A 23,162-nucleotide genomic window follows, 5' to 3' on the forward strand; every position below is an offset into this window, starting at 1 on the left:
ACGGTAATTGGCACCCAACTCGTGCCGATCGGTCAACTGTGAATATTACCATATAATATACTAGGAATAACTAGGTTTTCTAGTACACTATTGCTAAATATGTAAATATGTCCGGAATAACGTCAGAAATAATATTATCTTCCTAATTTCTAGAAATCCAATCAAAATTATTTGCTTAATTAGTTCGGTCCTAACCCACATTAACACGACGAGTTTTTTTCACTCAGTTCACTCTGAGGAATTCATTCACTTTAACAAACTGATACCTATTACTATAACTTAATAAAAACCTAAAAAAAAAAGATATAGTAACTAAGTTATTTTATGTTAAGAACTTAAATCATCATTTAATTATTTAAAAAATACAATTATGTATGTTTTGATTCAAGATAACTTAATTATTTTCATTCAGTGCATCCCATCTCAATATTTATTATTAGTAATGTAGCAGATAAAATCAAGATGACTGTTCGGAACACTTTGTTATTTTGAATGAAAATTCAAATCAAGGAGAAATTTTAAAATAATTTGGGAATTTCCCCAAAATGTCACACCCCCATAGCTGATCAACTCAGTCACTGATTCGAAACGCATACATCAGAAAGCAGGGGAAAAATAAAACGCCTCGCGGTCTCATATCAACACAAAAGAACTGAAGAAGGCGCGGAAATAAATCAAATTTAGCAATTAATCAAAGAAAGTTGTGAGCACCAACCTTTTGTGTTTATTAATCAGTGAGTGACTTGATGTTATTGCAAAATCAATTGCAGATCCGATCGTCGTCGATACTTTTCTTGTTGGAAATTAATTTAACGTGTGCTTTGAGCGCACAGACAAACACAAAAACACACTCGCGGTGCACGCACACAGGCACATTCACATTGACGGACAGAAAACAAAACGAAAACTTCCAGTTTTCAGTCGACACTGCTGACTTTTGTAAACAATTTCGCGATTAGGCATTTAGCTGCGCTAAAAATGATTGTAAATAAGAAGAAATTAGTTGTGTTGCGCGTCGGCTGGCCGTATTATATAAAAAGATTAGGGCAAAATTATAATAACTACATATTTTCGCTGGATGTTCAAACACTTCGAAGGTGTTGACTTTTCAGATTAGATTATTATTTCAGCGCACTCATTTCACTGATGGCCCGTTTGCTCGCTTGGCTAATTATCAGCCATTTTGTTCAACACCAAATAAATCAGAAAACACGCTACAACAACAACAACCGAATTGATTTCAATAACTTAAAACAATACGATGAGCGCAAGTAAAAACGGCAAGAAAATTATTCGGGCGCGCGCTTCCACTTTGGACTCGACTTTCCAATTGGAACGCGCATCGACACTGATCGGGTCGCGGGTGTGTAGAAGAGCAAGAGTAGGATGTGAGGACTTATTCTCTGCTGGCTACGACACTCCCCTCTCCATTTGCTCTCGTCTGGCTGTGATTTTAGGATTCAATACTTTATTAAAGAATTTTGATTTTACAAGAACAACAATAGCAAGAACTGGGTAAATGGAGCAAATAAAAGTATTTGTCCGTGGAAAATTTCCAACCGTTTTTGCTGCTGTTGTTGTTGTTGTTGCCATCAGGCGACGCCATGCGCGTGTTTGTGTGCTCGTTTACTTGTATGCGTAACAGCTGATCGCAGACTATTGATTTTTTGTTGTGTACAAAAAACTAAATTAATAGGGTTTGTGTTATTAAAACTGAATATTGTAAGCTGATGAATCACACAGTGAAACAAGGGAGGTTTTTTAATTGCCTTGCGCACTTCTAAGAACAAAGATTAACTGCATTATCAAAAGATATTTGCTTGGTTGTTCCTACGACATTGTTGGCTGTAGTTGCTGCAATTTTCATGAAGTATTCGCGCACAATTAAAAGCTTTGCCCACGCAGCAGCTTATCACAAATAATGTTGTTAAGCACACATTTATCCAGCGTTGTTTTTCTCATTTATTTTTTGCCACTTTATGCCCGCAGCGATCGCGATAGAACGGCCAGTTATCTTTTCTGCCTCAACTCACATGCGAATATCATTTTTTTTAAACGTTGACACCGAATAAAAACGAACGCACTGGGGTTGTTGAAAATATATCAAAATATCAATATATCGATATTTTTCTCAAAATGATATATTTATATCGCGATACTTTGATTGCCCAAATATCGATGTTGCGATATATTTTTTTGTTATTTTTTAATATATTTTTTGGTCACTCTAAATTCCGAAGCTGTTATTTAAAATTTTACATCTCACATGTCTAATACAAGAACTTTACACGTTTACAGGTACATGGGGTAGAAAGTAGTGAAACGGTCAGTAATAATTTGACAAAAGCTGTTCTGAATAGAATCAATGTAACAGCTTATTTATATTAGGATCCGCATTACCCACGGAATAATTATTCACATGAGATTTTATTTTGAAACCAAAGAAAAAAGTGAACTAGAATGTATTCCTCTTAGCCAACAACAATTTCATCAACTGGAAATTACAGTGTTGCCAGCTTAGCTTATTTCAAGCTAGATGAAGAATTTTTAATATGGAATAGTTTATGCCACTCGCCGCTAGCTTATAGCCTGAAAAATACCTTTTTTTAAATTAATCTAGCATATCTCATTATATAAGATGAAGGTATTTACTATTTTTACCACGTGTAACATTTAAATATTCAATCTGTGTTAATGGACATGGTTTATTTGCATCTACATTACTATTTAAAATAACTTTTAACTTATGAAGGAACACGAAAATGTCAATCAACTTTTCGTTTTATTATTTTGTCTATAAAAATAGTTAAAAAAAAAAAACAATAATTAACTCATATTAATGTAAAATCCACACTTCTTCCTAAACCATGGAGTAGACGAATTGCTTTGTTGACAATTGCACCTGAAATTTAAAATTCCCGTGTTTAAATTTACATTTTACACGTTTACAGATACATGACTTCACATACATGGGGTTAAATTCCCAAGTAGGAAGTAAAATGAACTAAAATGAACCTCATCCAGAGACGAGAGCGTTTGTTAAAATAGAGAGTTTTGACAGCGCCAACTGTAATTCTACTTTTCCACTTGATCTAAGGTTTTTTTATTTCCAAATTCGAACCGAATCTGGCGTAAATGTTGCTTAAATTAACTAGGAAAATTAATAATATACATTATTTTATTATTTTGAGCCCGATCTAGCTTATTTTTGCTTAGAATCTAGCTTAAACGAGCAGTCGTAACCTGGCAACACTGATGCACAGTGTATTTATTTTAGAGAGACTGACAAATTGAGTGTGCAAAATACCAACAAAGAAAACCTTGGCGCAACGTTACTGCGTTTGTGAGGTGCGGCCCCACGACAAGCCATCTAGCGGCGTTGCCAGACCGACGGATTTGTGTAGCAAGCAGCTTCCGTCACGCAATAACACTGTTAAGAGCGCGAAATCAAACTGTGTATATTTGTTTACATAAATTATATAGTTTTTAATTGTTATATATTTTTGAAAAAGTTTTGGTTGCAACCAAATTTCATCCACTAGCTATTATGAAATATTTAAAAGATTTAAGCTTATGTATTTCTACAAAATATACTGTATACTATAACATGACTCTAATTTCAGCACAAACCTAAATAAAAACAACCCAGTTTATGCCCCATAAATCAGCGGAGCCAGTTGCCTTGGCGTGCCAATCGCACCAGCCCAACTCTTTTACAACTTCAGTCTTCACAGTAAAATCAATAAAAATGGCGCAATGCATTTTGGGCCTAGTGGAGCCAGCTGGGAGGGTACCATGACGCCACTAGAAACGGTGGAGAGGAAGAAAATCAACTCCACTAGGCCACCACACACTCACCTGCTCGATGTCGAAGTCCCACTCGGGCGAGGGCGAACGAGCTGCTCGGCCGCCGGGAGGGGGTGTGCCCAATGCCGGCGAGCCGGCCTGCGGCTCCTCGGGTATCACGGCAAATCGTCCTCGCTGCAGGATGGGTGAAATGGCACCGTAATTAGCTGCAAAGGAACAGGAGAACAAAAATTAGCCTGTTAACAAGTCAATACAGAATACTGGGTTTCAGGAAGAATTGAGTAAAGTTGCAGGCGAATAAAATTTTTTTATTATTTATTTTAGTCATCAATGTCAAGAGTCGAATTGATCTAGCAGTGTCCGTTTGTCATTTTCTAGTATCAAACTAGGCGCAGTTTTAGAACTATGTGAATGAAACCTTATAGTAGGAACTTGCTTAGTATTTATTTATTTATTTATTTATTTTTTCTAAGGCGTATTAATAATGATTGATTATGATAACTTTGGCTACTTACATGTCGGCATTAGACGGAAGCGACCGAGCGTCGTTTCTGGCGGACCCTGTGGCGTGGAGGACGTGATGCGGAACCTGCCGCGGCGGGCGGCGGCCACATCCTCATAGTTACCACCTCCAGCACTGCTGTGCATGCTGTGGCTGCCTCTGATCCTCCTGCTTCGTGTGCTACTTCTGCTCCTGTTTCAAGGCAAACTACAATAGAAGGTAGGGGAGAAAGTTTGGTGTTAGGTCAAAATCAATAGAGGGGTCAGCTTTGGGTGCATTGCACGTATGAGTCTTTCCGCTTTATTGGCGCCTCAAAGAAGGCAACACAATGTACGCTCTCTTGGGGGTATTCATGATGGAAAAATATTTGGAGAATGCGGCAACGTGAAAAAAAAAAAGTGGACATCCATGTTAATAAATAAAATGCAGAGCACCTGTGTTACCAACTTAGCTATTTCCTACCAAAATCCGAGTTTCAACTGGTAAGCATCTATTTTATTATTGGCAATATCACAAAATGAATTAGCTATTTGTTTTCTATTTCAAATAATTTAAAGCTCAAAAAAGTTTCTTTAATTGCATTGGATTGCAGAATCATGGTGTGGCTTAATTGTGTTCGTTTACCTTAAACTTGTATAAACACTAAGGTAATTAAATGTTTTTTATTTCTTTTTTTAAGCAAGTACAATGAAGGTTATAAGGTTATGACGACTAGTGCATACATACATACATGTAAACATAGAATTTCGCATATTAGGAAATCTATTTTAGCTATTTGGGTTGTAAGCAGCACTGGTTTGCATTAAACAGCTGTCCTCGCGTCACGCGTCATACGCGGCATAAATATTTGCAATATTTATTGCGGATAGCTTATGCTCACAAAATAGATATTTTCGTTTTTTCTTTTTCTCCTTCTTATAATTATAGTTGTGACGATTTCGTCAGAAACAAATTTCTTAGCATGAGACGCCAATTAATGACTCAGTTTTTTTTTAATATCAAAAGACAAGTCGAGACAGTTTGGGGATTTTTATTGCCGCCAAAGGCCAGGAAAATAGAAAATTGGATCCTCTATATGACACGAAAGGCATAGTATTAAGGAGCTTAAATTATAGCAGATATGCAAACAATTGGATAAAATCTAATAGACATGCACTCATTTTCTAATTTTACGTCACTAGCTCGAAATTTCCCTCATTCATTTTGGTTTCTCTGGCACTTTTCCCTATAATTTACCTCTTATTTATGTAAACAAAGCGGTGCCGATCTAAGTACATATATATTTATACATTTTTATTTGCCTAAAACTATTTGATTTGCATTCAACTAGGAAGTATAAGTTTATCCAATGGTTTTTGCTTTTAAGCAGTTTAAGTTTAAGTCAAATAAGTAAGTTATTATTTTTCTATGCCTTTATACTTTTTTACGTATATTTTTAAAATTTTTTTTCGTTTTGTTTTTGGATTTCTCGTCACTCCTCTTGGAACTTTCAAGAAGAATTTCCCACGATTTTCAGCGGAAAATCCGCAAAACGTTTGCATAACACGCACAACCAAACTTATGAATGCCATATATCGTAAATATGTATTTTTTCCATATTAGCTTTTATATTTAGTACAGATGGTCAGTCGGATATGGCGAATTGTCTTATATTTCTTTATTCTGCGTGTCGATGCTCAGCACATACATATTTTAATGACCGACCATTAACACCGAAACACTAAAAACCCAAAATACAAAAATTGGATTCAGAACGCACAGCCTAACACTTCTCGACGGAGAGAGAGCTTGGAATAAAATAATATAAACAAAGAGCGCGACAGGCGAACGAAACGCTAAAGCGGAATTTCGCATTTGTTTTATGCAACTGCCAAAAAGGAATTTGGCGAACACTCAAAGACCGAGTCCGAAAGCGAAAACAAAACGCAGTCAAAACGAAGCAGAACCAAAAACAAATCCAAGCCGAAGCCAAAGTGAGAAAGAGATGGAATGCAGTTGTTAATTGACACAAAAGAGAGCGACAAAAATGGCAAAGCCTGAGAGAGGAGAGCTCGTTGCATGTGCAGTCCAAAATGGGTTTTTACTTTTTAAAAGGCTCTCTCAGAGAGAGCTGGCTTATATTTAATTCATAAAAGCAAGCGCGGGAGAAGAGAAAAATGGGCACCAAGAAACAGCAGGCACAGAGAACGAGAGAGACATGATAGAACGAACCAGAAATTGCGTATACGCCACAATGGCATGCTGCCATCAGCTGTTTGTCAAACACGTGAGCGCCTCTCTCTCCCTCCTCTCGCTTAGAAGGAAGGGCAAGGTGCTAATTGAAGACAGGTAACGGAAAATAAATAGGATGCTGGGAAAACGAAACGCAAAGGGATAATGGAATGACTCATTTGCACATCCAAAAACTGGTGAAATCAAGTTCATAAGAATGATTCTGCGTCCAATGTCTCTCTACATAAACATACAACAAAACTGAGCCAACAAAATTTAATTTAGCACTGTTCAATCGATAAATTGAGAACTTTACAAAGGGAGAGAACTTTGAAAATATTATGTTTACAGTTAACGATCGCTTCAATGTCAGCTATATGATATAGTCGTCCGATTTTCATAAAATTAAATCAGAAATTTTGAAATAACAAGTAATCTTAGTAGATAAGAAAACATCGAAATTAAATATTATTTGTAATAATTTCTCGATCGTTTCCATGGCAGCTATATGATAAAGCAGTCTGATTCTAATAAAACTGAGGGACTTGTTTTCTTATAGTTACATATATGTATATAGTTTTTCAGACAGACTGACATGGACATGCTATGGACAAATATAGGAGACGGAAACGGTGTGGGACGAAATATAAAACTGCTACCAACATTAAAGAATTGATAAATAATTTATTTAATCCATGTCCATCTCTTAACTTCTACGTAATGGGGTTTAGGTAATGTTATTAAAGCTGAGTCGATTTTCAATTCTACATACTAGAACTTTTGCGCTCCACATTCTCGGTGCTCATCTTCACTACGCGGACCTCCATACATTCCTCAGTGTACGCGATGGGTGCAATGGATCTAATAAATTAAAATAAGCGAAAAAACACCATTCTTAAACAAAAAAGGTTTTCCTGGTCTGTTTTTTTAAACATTAGATACAGAGTTAAAATAGGGTTAAATCAAATTTATCGGAACCCTCTCTGGTGTAATAAAGAAACTCTGCTTATTTCTGAGGCAAAGCAATTTCTAAACTAGTATTTTTAATGTAGATTATCAACGTTTTAATTCTTTAAATAAAATATGTGTCGTTTAAATTTTGAATTTATGGCACTTTTCTGTGGTCAATAGAGTGTTTTTAGGTTTAATCAACCGTATCTTATCGAAAAAATAGTAATCTCAAGGCAATACCAATTAAAATTAATTTAAATCGATCGAGAAAAACAAAACGAGTGCCGAAAGAACCAGCAATGTACATTAACGTTTTGTATTTGTTGTACATCAAACTTACTAAAAACGATAAAAAAGAAGTCAAATGCGGGATCCTGAAATATTGCAATTGGATCAATGAGAATCTAATTCTGGCGTAAAAAGTTTTTGGAAATGTGAAGGATTTCAGGAGTTGTCCTGCTAACTTGATATCAACTTAGCAGGGCAACTTTGAGTTTTTAAAAAATAAAAAAAAAATATAAAAAATTGAGCGACAAATTTGATTCTTTCACGAATAATTAACGAATAATTAACGGCAAATTCTGGCGTAAAAAGTTTTTGGAAATGTGAAGGATTTCAGGAGTTGTCCTGCTAACTTGATATCAACTTAGCAGGGCAACTTTGAGTTTTTAAAAAATAAAAAAAAAATATAAAAAATTGAGCGACAAATTTGATTCTTTCACGAATAATTAACGGCAAATTCTGGCGTAAAAAGTTTTTGGAAATGTGAAGGATTTCAGGAGTTGTCCTGCTAACTTGATATCAACTTAGCAGGGCAACTTTGAGTTTTTAAAAAATTAAAAAAAAAAAATGTATAAAAAATTGAGCGACAAATTTGATTCTTTCACGAATAATTAACGAATAATTAACGGCAAATTCTGAGTAAAAAAGTTTTTGGAAATATTAAAGTTTTCAGAAGTTGCCCTGCTAACTTGATATCAACTTAGCAGGACATTAAAAAATTAAGTTAAAAAATTGAACGGCAAATTTTTTTCTTTCACGAATAATTAACGGCAAATTATGGTATAGTCAAAAATTTGATTTTCCAAAGTTGCCCTGCTAACTTGATGCACATTATTTTTTACATGTACAGTTTTACAAGATTGCAATAAAATACATCATAATTCCCTTTATAACTGAAACAAACTTTAAGCGCTCTTCATAAACTAGTCATGCAAAACCAAAAATATTTGAACCCCAGAATGTGACCAACCCATAAATAACAAATCCAGAACAAAAATTTAGATTTAGCATTCTTAGTTTAGTTCGATTTAAGTTTTCCTAATAATTTCTAAGCAAAAAAAAAACTAATAACTAATGAAAAAGCTCAAACTATATAAAAAATGGGCTTTGGTATTACTTATTTTATGTATAAATATTTTTTTAAGTAATTATTACAAGACCCGAACGTACGGAATTGTCCATTTCTATGCATTTTTCAAATTTTGCATATCGAAGAATTTTACGCAATTTGCGTCTAAAGAAAACGAAACGACTAAACTCTTTGCTTTCCCTCAACACAAAGGAAATTTCTTTTATTTTAGCTGTTTGGCTTTTCTTTTGGGCGCATATCCAAACATGTGACTCGAAGGCCCAACAAAGAATGACATCATGGGCTTGGGTGGGCGGATTGCGGTGGGCTCTAAGTGATGTTTGCCGGGCAGACAGTCGGGCACATAAGAACTTGACAAATTAATTATGAAATAGAGGAAGGAAAGAGTTTATAAATAGTGGCCAAGGAGCTCGGTTCTTTTAAAATATATTTTTATTAGCCCCATCATTTCGTTTTATTTAATTTACGAAAATGCTAAAGCGACTATGTGCCCCAGATAATGTGTGGGGCGAAAGTAAGATTGATTGGGGTTCGTTAGGGGTCAAGATAAATTAAAGTTCAGAACGGATATCAAAGGACTTTTCAGTTTTCAAGATTATTTATACCCGTAAGATTATTTTAGAGTTTAATTCACTCTTTAAACGGTAAACTTTGAGTACATGGCAGAAGCAGGCAAATCATATAACATAACTGCCTAAAACAAGTATTTTGAACATGGTTACATAAAAATTGGTCAGATTGATCAAGATCAAAAGAATTTTTAATTTTCTAAAATAAATTTCGAAATTATTGATGTCAAAAACACGTAAACGAAATTTATGTTATTTTTATAAAAAAAAAGTCATAAAAAAGGCATGTTTTGTTTTGATACTAATCTCTCTTTTTTGCTTTCTAATATCACACAGAGAATGCAAAGAGTCAATATAAAATGCAAAAGGACATATGCGATTACCATTATTCGTACAGTTTTAATTTAAATTATCGGTTACAAAATTGTCGTGTGCGACCGCGACTAAAAATGAATTTTAAAATAAACTGCTTAATATTTTAAAGTCAAACAAAATACATTGTTAAGATAATTCATTGTATAATTAATGTTTTTTTCGCGTGCGAATGCAGTACATTTTAGTGAATATTGAAAACGAGCAAGGGCCCAAAGGCACCAATTATAGTGCTAACCAAGAGTTATAATTTTCAAATTTTCTAAAATTTAATTAAAGTCTTGGCATATGTTTGTTTTAGTTTGAATGCGAACGAATGTCGCATTTGACATCGGATAATTACCCGTATGTCATTATAAATATAATATAAAAAATAATTTAGATCCAATTAATTTATTTAGACTTATTTTTTATCTCTCTAAATTTTTTTGAAGAGGATTATTTTTTCAAAACATTTATAGTTATTGCCAGCTTTATTGAACGTGTCCTGCATACGGTCATTTGGTCGCACTCAGATAATTTCTATTGTGCTGTCAAACCTAGCTCTAATTAATAGGTTATTTAAGAGGGATTTGTTAAACAAAAATCGAAATGTGCACAGCACAGCTAAATTTACCAACTTTTGCTAGATACCTTTAACTTCAAGTGTCATTTTCTTTCCATACAAGACACATGATCTTAACTTGCGGATTAAAACCTATTAAAATTGATCGAACTTCCTACTTATTCACGTTTTGCGCACCGCTCATTTTCTCTCGTCGTATGACTGTGACATTATCAGTGTGAATTGCACATCTGTGTTTTTATTATTCTTGTGCATTTGTGTTCAGTAGCTCGGTCTGTATTATTTATGCATGCGTTCTTTGTTTTGCCTGGGAGTCATCATTTTATTGTTGAACTTGTGCGGGCGATAAGGGGCTCTGCGTATCACTATCTGCCAAAGAGGGACAGGGACAACGAATCGCAAGCATAAATCACTTTTCCACAATTATTCCGTCCGACGCCACACTGATAAGTGGGAGTATGTCATTAAATTAAGGCGAACCTTGTTTTACATAATGCCTTTTGAGATAATAGTAGCAGCACTTTGCAGTCTTCTCTTTGAAACGGGGTTTTCAATCCGAACAAGAAGAAGAAAGACAACAACCGGCAAATTACTAACGGTATATGTATATGAATCCACCCCAAAAGTAGAATGTGAGCAAGCGGGGGTGTTTCTCCTGCTCGCTCTTTCTCTCTCTCGCTGTCTAGACTTAACAACATGTGAGCAAATTATAAACGCCTGCATTCTGTCGTTATTGCACAAACGAGTATATACACATATGTAGGTATTTTTCACTTACTTGCCCACCGTTGGCTTTTGTTTTATTTGCGTCTCTTTCGGTGCCACTCACTTTCGATCGAATTTAGTTGCTAAAATTAAGCCAAAGCACTAAACATACTCAGGCACAAACACACACTCACAGACACACACAGAAGAGCGGACGTCACCAGGGCAAATACACACAGGCAAACAGCTGGCAGCAGCAAAAACAACATTAACGCGACTCACCCAATAAGAAAATATATTTTATTTGATTTATGCAAACGAGAAATATTCTGTAGTATCTTTGGGTTCGATTCTTTTCAATCACACCAAGCTCTCATCCAACACATTAGGCGCACAATTTAAGCAATTTATTAAGTACACTCGCAAGTTTTATTGCATTTTCCCGCGGGTGCTGAGCATATCCTTTACGTCGAACTTTTCCAATTACGCGGCGTTATAACTTAGTCATACGAGAAAACACACCGATAATTTAATTTTTTTCTGACGATTCGTTATAAAATTTTATTTTAATTTATTGTATAATACGCGCGGCAAATAATTGATTAATGCATTTTAAAAACACTCCGAATAATTTCGACCGCATCTGCAACGGGCAAATAACTAGGGTTGCCAGGCCTTCGAAAAGGCCAATGTTAGTGTGACCAAGCAAAGAGAAACATTTTAAGGCTCTCTTTTAACTCACAGACCTCAAAATCCCTCAATCTGGCAAAGCTGGCCTGAAACTCGGAATTCTATTCGTTGAAGTAGTAAGTGGAAAAGCCCGCGGATTGGGGCAACAAATAAACAAATAAATAGGTACAAACTGGAAAGAAAATTAACCTGTTGCATTTAAAGTAATTTGGCATAAATCTACTAATTAGTAATATGGTTTCATCGAAGTTGTCATTTTCTTTGTAATAATTTCTAGATCGTTTCCATGGTGACATATAGTAATCCGATTTTCGTAAAATCAAATCCGCAATTCAAGAATAATACAAAATGGATATACCCCAAATTATATGAAAATTTGTTGAAAACTGGAAAACTGCGAGTTTTAACTGTAAAGCTTTGTTTTAAAAAATTTGTTGTTTTGAGCTTTGCTCCTATTCCTGTCGCAAATTATATGTTCAACACTAATTAGATAAGTAGTCTGGGATAGTAAAATTTTCGAAACATAACATTAAATTAAACAATGTTCCTTCAATAAAAAAAATTTCTGCTGTATTCTATTCATTAAATTTTTAAGATCCCATTTTTTTAATTAAGCACTGATCAGTTATAATATTCCATTTGTTGCACTAAGGCGGCAAAAGTTTGAAATTATCCGAACTATATGTAAACATGGTAGAATCGGTTGATTAATTTTCGAAATTTGTTAAAAGTCTGTGTCAGAGCAATCATTGGCAAAGACTCGATAAAGTATTAGCTGATTTTATAATCCAACTGCAGAAGCAAACCTGTTTAAGTCATTCAATAAAACTGCAATGGTTATTATTTACAAATGATTTAATAAAATTAAAAAGTGCTACCTTCCTATAATTTGTGATTCTGTAAATTATTGATGGTAATTATGAACGAATAACTTCGATGTGTGATTCACAAATGTTTGGAAAAGAATTTAACTTCATTGTATTAGAAGAACTAAGAATTTGTTTAATTGATCTTTTGGTCTGTTCAAATTTTTGTTCCGTTTCTAGTTGGTACACTCAAATAATTATATTATCTTAAATCGATTTTTTTTTTTGGGTTTTGCAGATCAATCGAATCGAATGTCATATTTTCTCTATAGCTAAAGCAAACCCTTTGTACGATTAACAGAAAGTCGAAAGCGTTGTCTTCGCTAAAAGTGGTTATGTATGTACATACATGTGTACATTAGCACACGAAAAATTCTACGAAGTCAGCTTTTTCATCTCCTCTGACACCCTACCTTCGGCGGGTGGCTTCTTGGCGGGCGCTGCTGGCGACTTCTGCTTCCCGTACAACATGTCCACGAATAATGCGGCGAAGACGAGGACCGCTCCAAGCCATTGGCGGGCAATTAAGACGTTGCCGAAGAGCAGAACAGAGCACAAAACAGTAAAGAACTTGCGCGTGGTTGTGACAACGGAGCAGGCCAGCGGCCCAAAGTTGGCTACCATTAGAAATATGAAAAACTGCCCGAGGACACCGCACACAGAAATCAGGGACAAATGGGTCCAGGCCTCTGGATGCCGAAGTGTGAAATACAGGAACTCCTTCGCCTCTCCGGTGAAAACCATGGCCGCGCCCAGCATCAGTGTGCTCCAGAAGTTCATTGCTTTCATCATCTGCTGACCCGACGGCGCACTTGCTGCTCGGATGCGCTCCTGTACAGCGCCGGTTAAGCCATCCATAGAGAGACTGAGGAAGAGCAACACCTCACCCAGCATTGTTGTCTCTGCCGGCAAATTGGACACCTTGCCTTCTTTGTACATGAACAGAATAACGCCCAGCACAATGGTGAGCACACAGGCGTATCGCGTCCAGCTGTACGACTTTCTTCCAATGAGCACGCCCAGGATCATAACTGGAATTGGCTTGGCGGACTTACCAACCACAGCCGTTGGATATGGCACCCAGCGCATGGCCATATTAGTTGACACCATAGCCAGCAGATACGTGAGGGAGCAGGCCACATAGGATCCCACATGGGTTGTGTCCTCTTTTTGCGGACGCACGGTCAGAAGGCCTGCAAGACTCATTATTTGTGGGATTGCATGTAGAAAATCTAAAGGTTCTCACCTTTGGCAAATACATAGTTGCAGAGGCACTGTACCCACACCAGGGCCAAGGCATAGGTGAAGCGTTCGCCCACGGATCCGTCCGTTTGCACTTCCTCTCCGTAGCGGCCCCGCGTCAGCTTCTCCTGCACAATGCCGTACAGAAAGTAGCAAACGAAAATGCCCAAGGCATAGATCACGAAGCGGCTGCGTTCCGGCAGAATCATCCTGGTTCGATTGATTGCTGTTCAAGCAGTTGGCATTTTCTGGGGCGGCTACAGGCCCGTGATTTCAAGTTTATTATAAATCTAATACGTGGACGCTACCTGCCGGTCAGTATGTCTTTATGACCAAAATACCAAAACGGTTCGCGAGTGGTCGCATCCGCCGCCAACTGGCCACACTTTTGCTTGGGAACAGCTGTTTTCATCATTATGATCATAAGAAATCCATCGATCCATCGAAAAGCTGTTTCGCGGCAGGGTTGATTTAGTTACTATTAGCTCTTCAGTTGCCAGTTGCAAGATGTCAACCTTCAAGGACAAAGTAATTATTGTCACCGGCGCCAGCTCTGGCATTGGAGCTGGTTGTGCTGTCCACCTGGCTGGCCACGGTGGCCTCCTGGTAATAGTGGGTCGCAATGCCAGCAATTTGAAGGAAACGGCTGAGAAAATCGTAGCCGCCGGTGGATCAGAGCCCTTGAAGGTGATAGCTGACATGACCAAGGAGTCGGAGGTGGAGGAGATAGTAACCGCCACTCTAGCTAAGTACGGGCGTATCGATGTTCTGGTCAATAATGCTGGCATCCTGGAGACCGGTTCTATTGAGAATACCAGCCTGGAGCAGTTTGATCGCCTAATGAACACCAATGTGCGCTCCTTGTATCAACTCACAATGCTGGTCACTCCAGAGCTGATCAAGACCAAGGGCAATATTGTGAACGTGTCCAGTGTGTGCGGCTTAAGGTCTTTTCCAGGTGTTTTAGCTTACAACGTATCCAAGGCTGCCGTGGATCAGTTCACGGCCTGTGTGGCCCTGGAATTGGCCCCTAAGGGAGTTCGTGTAAATGCCGTGAATCCCGGCGTGATCATCACCGACATCCACAAGCGCGGCGGCATGGACGAGGAGGCCTACGCCAAGTTTCTTGAGCACTGTAAGGTTACTCATGCCTTGGGTCGGCCTGGAGATGTCAATGAAGTGGCGGCGGCTATCGCATTTCTTGCCAGCGATGCAGCCAGCTTTAGCACAGGTGTTAGTCTGCCCGTTGACGGCGGTCGCCATGCCATGTGCCCACGATGATTAACGAAAGGAGATTCAATCAACTTTTGCATTTAATAAACTTTTTGAATATTATAAAGAAATATCTTTTACCTGATATTTAGAGATCCTAAAAATCTGTCATTGAGTTATAATTCCTTGTTATACAAATGGTATTATAATATAAATAACGATAGGTCGAACAATAGCTATAAAAGTAATTTCGATCTGTTTAAAAACCAATACCGGTTTATATAATTTCTTTAGATATAGGCATTATATTCTAGAAACGCGAAAAAGAATTGCTGTTTATAGTCTCTGCTATGAAAAGTATATAAACGGGCAAACCCTTTATATACCAGAAATTTAATTTCGTTTATTTTTTTGGTTTAAAAATATTATTGCAAAATACAATAAGCTATAAATACACAATCGCGACCATAAGTGTACATATGTGAGCGCTCATTTCACACCCCTTAAGAATACGCCCCCTTGCCTAACATTATCCTTTCTTCAACAACAAACAAACGAGCAACAGTTATTCGGTAATTGGTAAATGATAAGTGGGTGGGAGCGACTAGACAAGAGGCTAGACAAATAATCGAATCGCGTAAATCAAAATACAATTTAAAACGTGAACATCGTCGGAGAAAGAGAATGCGAACAGAGCGGCGCTCACAATGTCAATTGCATAGGCGGCAACCAAGTGTAAAATAGAATGTAGGCGGCGCTGGAGACGACATTCGAGGCATCCAGCGTTGTGACGACCTGGTCGTCGAACTTAAACCACTTGCCGTAGTTAGCGCTTTTGCAAAAGGCCGTATAGTGGCCACCCTCCATGGACCCATAGTGATTTGAAACGGCATAGAGCTGATAGGTTTTGGGCGTACCTGCCCGCGACTCCGCCCGCGCAATATATGGGCTCATCTCCAGGTTCTCCAAAGGAAAACGCAAATAGTTCTGCTTCTTTATATACGCACAAGAATTGCTGGGGTCAGCGTAAAAACTGTAATAAAATGAAAGAAGTTAATGTGTATTTAAACATTGATTTATTGAGGATGACCCACCGCTTTAAATGAACCACCAGCACCGGCGGCAGCTTCGATATATCCAATTTTTTTATGGCACCTCTTTTGGTTTTGCAATTTGGGCAATTCCAGCCATGGATGCGCTCTCCGCTGAAGTACATGTCCATGCACTGGCTGAGCTGGCAGACATTGGAATTGGGCGGCAGCTCCAAACTGAGATTCGAGAAGCACTCGTATGTGGCCGACTCCTTGTGGCAGGCCACGCACTTTACCGTGCTCTTCATCTGGCCATAGAATAAATGCAATATCATGCTCTCCTTGGCATTGGTGAACTCCAGCCAGGCTTTTTCCGAGGCGCTCATCGTCTCCCGCTGGCGAGCTACGCGCAGCGTCTGTAGGTCCGAGTGAAGCCAATCCATCAAAATGGTAAGGAATTCGTGAGAATCTTGCTGATCAAAGCCTCGAAAGATCTGCTGATATTGGCCAACAACGTACTGAGGCAGCAAACAATTAAGAAATAGATGAATAGATTTAAAATATATGGAATAATTATGTTGATGTCTGAATAAACCTACCCTTAAATCGCGACTGGCCACACACTTATACTGGCCGTTCCACAGCTCCTTAATAAGTGCGGCCACCTCCTCGATCACGTGTCCATTGGTCCTGCTGTTGCTTCTGCTAATGTACTCTTTGTATTTGTCCGATATGCAGTACTCAGTTAGCTGGACCGTATTACTCAAGCACTGCAGAATACTGTTCATGTAACAGGTGTTTCCCAGATTCTTGAGGCCCGTCAAACCGCGTCCCTGCAAAAGAACAGAGCAGATTGCAATCGTGATTAGGAGTAGATATAACGTATTCTCAGAACTTTACTCGTCGCAGTGGAAGGATGGAACTATAAATGCTGTAAGTGGTGGATGGAGCTGCTGGCAGCTGAAACTTCACACCCGCCACACAAATCATTTGCGGAATCCTGTCGGTTGCGGCTTCTCTTGCTCAACAGTTTAGCAATTGTACGTTGTTTCTGTGGTTTGAACATGCTTTGAGTGCGGACAGCGAGTGACTGAGACTGAGGCTGAGAGGCCATCCTATGTTTCTCAAACGTGACCCCTTGGCTATTGATTTGGCTATTTATAGGCGGACAATGTGAGTCAACAACCCCAACAAGACCGTAATCCCCTCCTACACACTCACCACATTGTGACCCGCGACGGGTGAGAAATCACGGACCCTCTGTGCTGGCCTTTCCTCGCTTCTGGACTGTGGTTTCATAGACCGATCGAAAGTGGGCCTTTCCACTGGACTGGGTTCATATGACGGATCCGGAACTATCGGTGTCATTTCTTCACCGGTCAATAAATCATGCTGGGAAGGCGGTGGGGATTTATAAGCTTTCTTTGCTTCGCGTGCAATCGCTAGTTGGCGCTCCCGGTTCAGCCGCTCTTGCTCGTGCAGCTCGTCCAACCGTTGTCGCTCCTTGATCTTTGTCTCGATATTTCGCGTCGCCTCCATCTCCTTGGCTGTTAGCTGCTCTTCCTTAAGGCGGTTCAGTTCGTCTCGCAGCCGATTGTTCTCAATAACCTGAAATAATAATTTTCACAAACATAAAGGTTTAAATAATAATATAAAGAAATTGAATTAATTACATTGTCCAGGTCTTTGCTTTCTAGCTGGAGGATTCGGAAATGGAGCTCCTGATTTTCAACTGCAGTTAAGTCGTCGCCCTTTATGGCCTGTCGCTTCCATATTTTCGAGGCACTCTCCAGCTGCGCGTCATTTTGCTCTGCCCGCTGGAGAAATTCCGCCTGATCCCGCATAATCTCCGCTATGGCCTTCGGTGTAGGCACTTCGTTTGTCTTGTTTGGCCCCTGCTGGTCGTAGGTGCGCATGGCCGCAGGCTTGCTGGCTCTGTTAATATCTGGTCTGGGCTTAAAGTCCTTCGCGCTGATGTCTTCTTTCATGGTGATGTCGTGGATCGACGGGTATTCAATGTCATCGATGGTTTCAATGTCATTATTGTTCTGCTGCGGCGCCTGTACACTGGGATTTGTGCAATGGGTGGGGTACATCATGATGAAGAATTCATAGCCGCGCTCAACGATCTGAATGGGAGCCCGGTAGGTCACATCCGGATCCCACTGCAAAGCGAAGTTGATTTAAAGATTTGTAACCTCATATTTTTTAATATTTACCTTCTTTAGGATGTCAAGGAGGGTGGCAATAGCTGTATTCGAAGCTGGCGGGGAGTCCTTGGTGTTCCAGTCTATTAAAACCACCGAATCCTTTACGGCACGAGAAGCCCATGCAGCCTTGCTGGTGCTGCTAAGACGAGCCTGCAATCGGCCAGCCGACATTCTGGAGGAAGAAAAAAGAAAGTGAGGAAAAGCGGTAGTAAATAACAGTTCCCCTGTACTTACCCCGGTATTATGAGCTCTTCAGGTACATTGAATGCACAGTAGTAGGTGAGGTGAGAAACTTCGTAGTCGGCACTGGGGCGACAGTCCATGACCAGAACAGACTTTTCCTGCATGCGCCGGTACAGCTCCTCGCATGTAATCAACCCCAATCGGGCTAATTTCGTGGGCAATTCTCCTGTCGATCTTTCTGGCTCCTGCCCATTGGCGACGATTGAAGCAGCAATTGGTTCCGCCGCTGAGCTATGCAACTGCTCATAGCGAAGCGACAGAGACTGGGTTATCAGCTCTAGCGAGTCCATGATGCGGCGATTCGACGCGGTATCGCCCAGCATCTGGCGCACTGTCGTCTTGTGGTTAGCATAGTCCGGTTTGTTGTGAATAGCGTGCAGCATGTTGAAGTACTTCATGTAGGCGATGTAGGCCTGCTCCTCGTCGCCATCCAGGCGTTTTTCTTCGGCATTCATGTACAGTTTGCGGGCGGTGTTGAGCAGGCTGTAATAAGCACAAGCAAGTCAAAGCAAATGCAATAGCACAAGAGTACACAAATTAAAACATACATTTTCATGCTCTTGTTGCGACAATCGGGAATGATTGACATCTTCTCCAGACCTTCGATGTCGGAGCTCAAGTAGAGCTTTTTTAATTGGGCCATAATTAGGGCTTCTCCAGCTCTTCCTTTACCTTCTTACTGTCTGTTGATGGGGCTAATTGGGAGGTGTTAGTTTTCCTGTTATCATAGCAAGAACCACAATTTTTTTCTCGTTTTGCTCAACAAACAGGAATTTCTTATAACCTGCGGGCTAGGGATGGAAGTAAAACGTATATATCGATTAATATATCGAATATAGTTCACTACGCGGCATTTGAAAACGCACGGGTCTCACGAAATACAGGGGGAGTATTAAAAGGAAGCTTTTCTTTTATTTTAATTTGGAGGAATTCAATTATTTCCGTGCGCTCACGAATAGTCGTTTTCAGCCATTTGCCTCTTGTTTTAAAACGATTTTTGGTCGCTCTGCTTACTCTGCTCTAACGAAGAAAATGACGCTTTTGCGATGTTTGGGTGTTTCTGCAGCCTGGTAAAAATAGGTTGTTTCGCTGTTTTTTCCTTTTTTTGATAGACAATAACTTAGTCTAAAAGATGAAAAAAAAAAATCATAATTAAAGGAAGATGAAATCCGATTCTGGGATTCGTAAAAATATAAATTTGTACGAACGATGAGATTTTGAGAAAACGAATTTCTACTTTAGTGGTGTCTTGTGTGAATGGGCTATTAAAAGTTATACTGTAATTAATTCAGCTCTTTTGTGAATGGATTGTTTTGATTTCACAGCTGATAAAGTCTGGGTTTCCAATGGGTAGGACTTCGAAGGACAAACGTGACATATTCTATAGGCTGGCCAAGGAGCAGGGATGGCGCGCGCGGAGTGCCTTCAAGCTTTTGCAGGCTGATGAGACGTTCTGCCTTTTGGAAGGTACTGCTTTCCACCAACTGCATGTTCCTCAAACTAAATAGCTTGCCAATTTTAGGTCTGACACGAGCCGTTGATCTTTGCGCCGCTCCTGGCAGCTGGTCACAAGTTCTGGCCAAGCGCATCTACGAACCCCTTGAGCCGAGTGATAGGCAAAATGTGAAAATCATAGCTGTTGATCTGCAGGGCATGGCGCCTATCGAGGGCGTTACACAGCTGCGGGCGGACATAAGCAAGGAATCGACAGCGGAGACCATCATCGAGTTTTTTGCGGGAGAAAAGGCGCAGATTGTGGTCAGCGATGGAGCTCCGGATTCCACGGGAATGCATGAGTTTGATTGCTATGTCCAAAGTGAGCTGATCCTCTCCGCCTTGAGCATTGCCACTTATGTTCTGGAAACGGGCGGCTCCTTCGTGGCAAAGATTTATCGAGCGGATAAAATCAGCCGAGTTTACACCCAGCTAAAACGTTTCTTCAAGGATGTGTGCGTTTTCAAACCATCCGCGTCCCGGAATTCCAGCATCGAGGCGTTCGTTGTGGCAAGGCAATTTTGTTTGCCCGAAGGCTACAAGCCATGCAATTTGACCTCCGAATGGCACGATCACCCTAAGTCGTCGTGGGTGGCGAGATTGAACGCAGACCCGCCCATCGTCCACGTACCCTTTGTTGCTTATAATGGTGATCTAGACTCTGATCGCACCTACGATTTGGTAAGATTCGATGTTCTAGCGCGATGCAAGTTTCCTAATTATTACCGTACTTCATTAAACAGGATGAGAACTATGTCTATAAGGAGGCAGTGCAACAGCCCCTGACAGCCGCCTATCAGGAAGTTTTGAAGAAAACCGGCGAGGTCAACCTTAAATACAAGTCCATCAAAGTTGTTCATGACCAGGAATTGTACATGGATTGGTGTAAAGTAGCACCGGAGGATGCGATTTCGAAGCAAGAAGGGTTTCAGATTGCAGAAACTAAGGATAAAGCGTCTTAAGAACCGGTAACCATGAAAATACTAAGAAATATCGTCATTTATGATGCTAATTTCAATAAAAAACTTTTTATTTACAATTCCTTTCACTTGTTCTACAAATGCTGCATAACCAACTTCTCTGCCGGCTTAACGCCGTACTTATAAACCTTATTGAGACTTTCGGGAAAGTCGGGCAGCAAATTGTTAAAATTCTCTACGTGATGCGAATGCTGTTCAGTCCAGATTCCGTCACCAGTGAAGTGGAACTCCGATTCGATAAGGTAAAGAATAAGTGTAAGAATCTCGTTGTTGCTCAGCTCATGAAAGCCCGACACGGGCAGCTGCAGTTCCTCCTGAGCATCTGGTGCCTGTAGTAGATACATCTTCTCCTCAATGCGTTTTCTGAATATAAAAGAGATGAATTTTATGCACTCTGTAGTTGAATTTTCTCTAATTCTCACATAGGATACAGGAGCAGGTGGATGTTGGCAAAGATTTCCTGCAGTTTAAACTTCTTGCTGCGCAAGAACTCCAGACACTGTTTAACATGCAGCAGCGGTGTGTGGCACCAGTTAGGATGGCGGGAGAGCAGGTTGCGTAACACTTGCTCATCTTTGGACAGAATGTTTCCCAAATAAACAACTATATCGCGACCCTTTGTGCGATCCGATCCATCTCGTGCAAATCTTTAAAGAAAAACTACGTTTTTGAGACTTTGAAAATTTGATTTTATATACTCACTTGGCAAAGGCCTCGGAGCCGCAGGAGAGGATGTGGAGAGAAGCGCAGCGCACCTTCAGCTGACTGAGGTAATCTAGTCGAAGTCGCGCTTTGTTTTGGTAGTGTACCAGGCGCAGTACTCGCGGATTGGTGCCAAGCACTTGGAACTCCTCGATTTCCTGGAGATCTCTTAGGCGCTCTAACACCGTATCGGGTCCCAGGGTCAGCACCTCCAGACAACGCAAAACGGCAGCCTCGCCGATCCCAAATGCATGGACGTGCTGTAGAGTCTGTCTTAAGCTATCGCACGTAGACATTAGAATTTTTGGCCGCCGAAAACCAATATCGCGGATATCTTGCGAATCAATCGTAGGGATCTCCTTCAGGATACGACGAACATTATCCGCGTCCGCGTAAAGCAGGAAACTATTTTTTCTCAGCCGCTCGGCTGTGAACTTTAGCTCCGTGGTTAGAAATTCCACGGTGTCCTGCACGGCACGAAAGCTCTTGTGTCGTATGCGGGAGTAGACGCGCCACAGCTTTTGTAGATCACCGTCGTCCATCTGGAGTCGTTCGCGTAGGTAGGCGTTCAGCAGAGATTGCCTCAGACTCTTTAACGTAAGGTTTTCGTTGTCTAGATCCCTCATGTCTACCGGCAACTGGATGCCGATGAAGTAACTGGCCAGGCGTTCTGCCACTTTTACATCGTAGGGGATGTATGTGTGCGCCTTGAGGATTTCTATGGATTTGTTGACCACCGTCACGTATTTCGACAGCGTTGGGATGGTGATATTCTGGAAGCCGCACTCCTCGAGGACACTATGGCGATTAGCTAAAGTGGTGGCTCCATAGTAGATGATCATGGGCTTTGTTATGATGTCGTCCACGCTATAGGCCAGGGATTTTAAAGTTTCGTACGAGTTGAGCAGATCCTTTCGTTTTACCGTCTTCAGTTCGGGATGCTTCTCCAAAGCAGCCACCCACGCACGGTAATTGCTACCTAATATTTAATTTTGGTAACTGTTTAATTATATTGTAAGCAATAAACGCACCCAAAGTTTTGGCCAAATAATTAGCATTCAATGGTTCTTCCACCGGCACCTCTACGGCCGCGGGTTTCGGTAGCTTAGACTTAGCCTTTTCCTGATTGACGGTGCCTTTTTTTAATGCGGCCATACCGCGCGCCATTTGTCCCAGGCATCGTGCCAGCAGGTGCGCTTGATTTTGGCCGTTGCGCAGCATATTTACATTTCAAAAGGTATATTTACAAGTGAAATTGTGAATATGTAACTGATATTCGCTGTGAATAACAATTACTTAGAAGGGGGTGAATGACAAATATTAAAATATTTCCCGCTTCATGGCACCTGGGCACACTAAACGTCCCGCTCTAAAGTCCGGAAAGTCGAGCAGCGCTGAATGGTCGAGTAGGTAGCTCTGGCAGTTATGCAAGATTTAG

General features: G+C 40.0%; 5 protein-coding genes and 1 long non-coding RNA gene across 23 annotated transcripts in view; 2 read left to right on the plus strand and 4 right to left on the minus strand.

Moving 5' to 3' along the window:
- The window catches only part of SNF4Agamma (SNF4/AMP-activated protein kinase gamma subunit), a 78,035-nt gene extending 66,264 nt beyond the window's left edge, over positions 1–11,771 (minus strand). For 3 of the 16 annotated variants that reach the window (XM_086830125.1, XM_020957422.2, XM_020957425.2), the window contains exons 1-2: positions 2,034–2,138; positions 716–972 (exon numbers count right to left, since the gene is read on the minus strand). Coding sequence is in view for 6 of the 16 variants with exons in the window: in XM_020957423.2 (XP_020813082.2) it covers positions 3,859–4,013; positions 4,323–4,455 (288 nt within the window). In the remaining 10 variants the exon portion in view is untranslated. Of the gene's footprint in view, positions 1–715; positions 973–1,065; positions 2,139–3,858; positions 4,014–4,322; positions 4,517–5,039; positions 5,381–5,545; positions 6,266–7,292; positions 7,382–11,127 lie in introns of those variants that run through there. The other 13 variants (XM_020957423.2, XM_086830120.1, XM_086830123.1 and 10 more) reach the window with 13 other exon arrangements.
- Positions 11,772–12,445: 674 nt separating this feature from the next.
- Positions 12,446–13,072, plus strand: LOC147644159 (uncharacterized). Its single transcript, XR_015271038.1, has 2 exons — positions 12,446–12,580; positions 12,849–13,072. It is a non-coding gene; the product is annotated as an uncharacterized LOC147644159 (long non-coding RNA).
- On the minus strand, positions 12,582–14,199 carry meigo (Solute carrier family 35 member B1 homolog meigo). Its single transcript, XM_020957110.2, has 2 exons — positions 13,857–14,199; positions 12,582–13,803 (listed from the first exon to the last, which is right to left on the minus strand). The coding sequence occupies exons 1-2, from the start codon at positions 14,059–14,061 to the stop codon at positions 12,986–12,988; spliced, it is 1,023 nt and encodes a 340-aa protein (XP_020812769.1). The 5' UTR covers positions 14,062–14,199; the 3' UTR covers positions 12,582–12,985.
- A 1,200-nt stretch (positions 14,200–15,399) lies between these two features.
- Usp8 (Ubiquitin specific protease 8) lies at positions 15,400–19,385 on the minus strand. Of its 3 annotated transcripts, XM_020957103.2 has the most exons (8): positions 19,097–19,385; positions 18,540–19,031; positions 18,315–18,477; positions 17,769–18,260; positions 17,317–17,703; positions 16,695–16,928; positions 16,159–16,613; positions 15,400–16,097 (listed from the first exon to the last, which is right to left on the minus strand). In XM_020957103.2, the coding sequence occupies exons 1-8, from the start codon at positions 19,189–19,191 to the stop codon at positions 15,767–15,769; spliced, it is 2,649 nt and encodes an 882-aa protein (XP_020812762.2). In that variant the 5' UTR covers positions 19,192–19,385; the 3' UTR covers positions 15,400–15,766. The 3 variants fall into 3 exon arrangements, with proteins under 3 accessions (XP_020812762.2, XP_020812764.1, XP_086686260.1); XM_086830134.1 differs by lacking the exons at positions 15,400–16,097; positions 16,159–16,613; positions 16,695–16,928 and adding an exon at positions 17,108–17,249; XM_020957105.2 differs by lacking the exons at positions 17,317–17,703; positions 17,769–18,260; positions 18,315–18,477; positions 18,540–19,031; positions 19,097–19,385 and adding an exon at positions 16,996–17,231.
- On the plus strand, positions 19,027–21,081 carry Trm7-34 (tRNA methyltransferase 7-34). The gene is made up of 3 exons (XM_020957112.2): positions 19,027–20,015; positions 20,071–20,723; positions 20,786–21,081. Exons 1-3 carry the CDS (start codon positions 19,895–19,897, stop codon positions 21,002–21,004), a joined length of 993 nt encoding a protein of 330 aa, XP_020812771.2. The 5' UTR covers positions 19,027–19,894; the 3' UTR covers positions 21,005–21,081.
- Positions 21,042–23,160, minus strand: mTerf5 (mitochondrial transcription termination factor 5). The gene is made up of 4 exons (XM_020957109.2): positions 22,756–23,160; positions 21,725–22,703; positions 21,445–21,669; positions 21,042–21,385 (listed from the first exon to the last, which is right to left on the minus strand). Exons 1-4 carry the CDS (start codon positions 22,943–22,945, stop codon positions 21,097–21,099), a joined length of 1,683 nt encoding a protein of 560 aa, XP_020812768.2. The 5' UTR covers positions 22,946–23,160; the 3' UTR covers positions 21,042–21,096.
- Between the last annotated feature and the right edge of the window lie 2 nt (positions 23,161–23,162).

The sequence above is a fragment of the Drosophila serrata genome, unplaced genomic scaffold (genome assembly GCF_035046125.1).
Source record: "Drosophila serrata isolate PLE 108 unplaced genomic scaffold, ASM3504612v1 contig_228, whole genome shotgun sequence".
NCBI lineage: Eukaryota > Metazoa > Arthropoda > Insecta > Diptera > Drosophilidae > Drosophila > Drosophila serrata.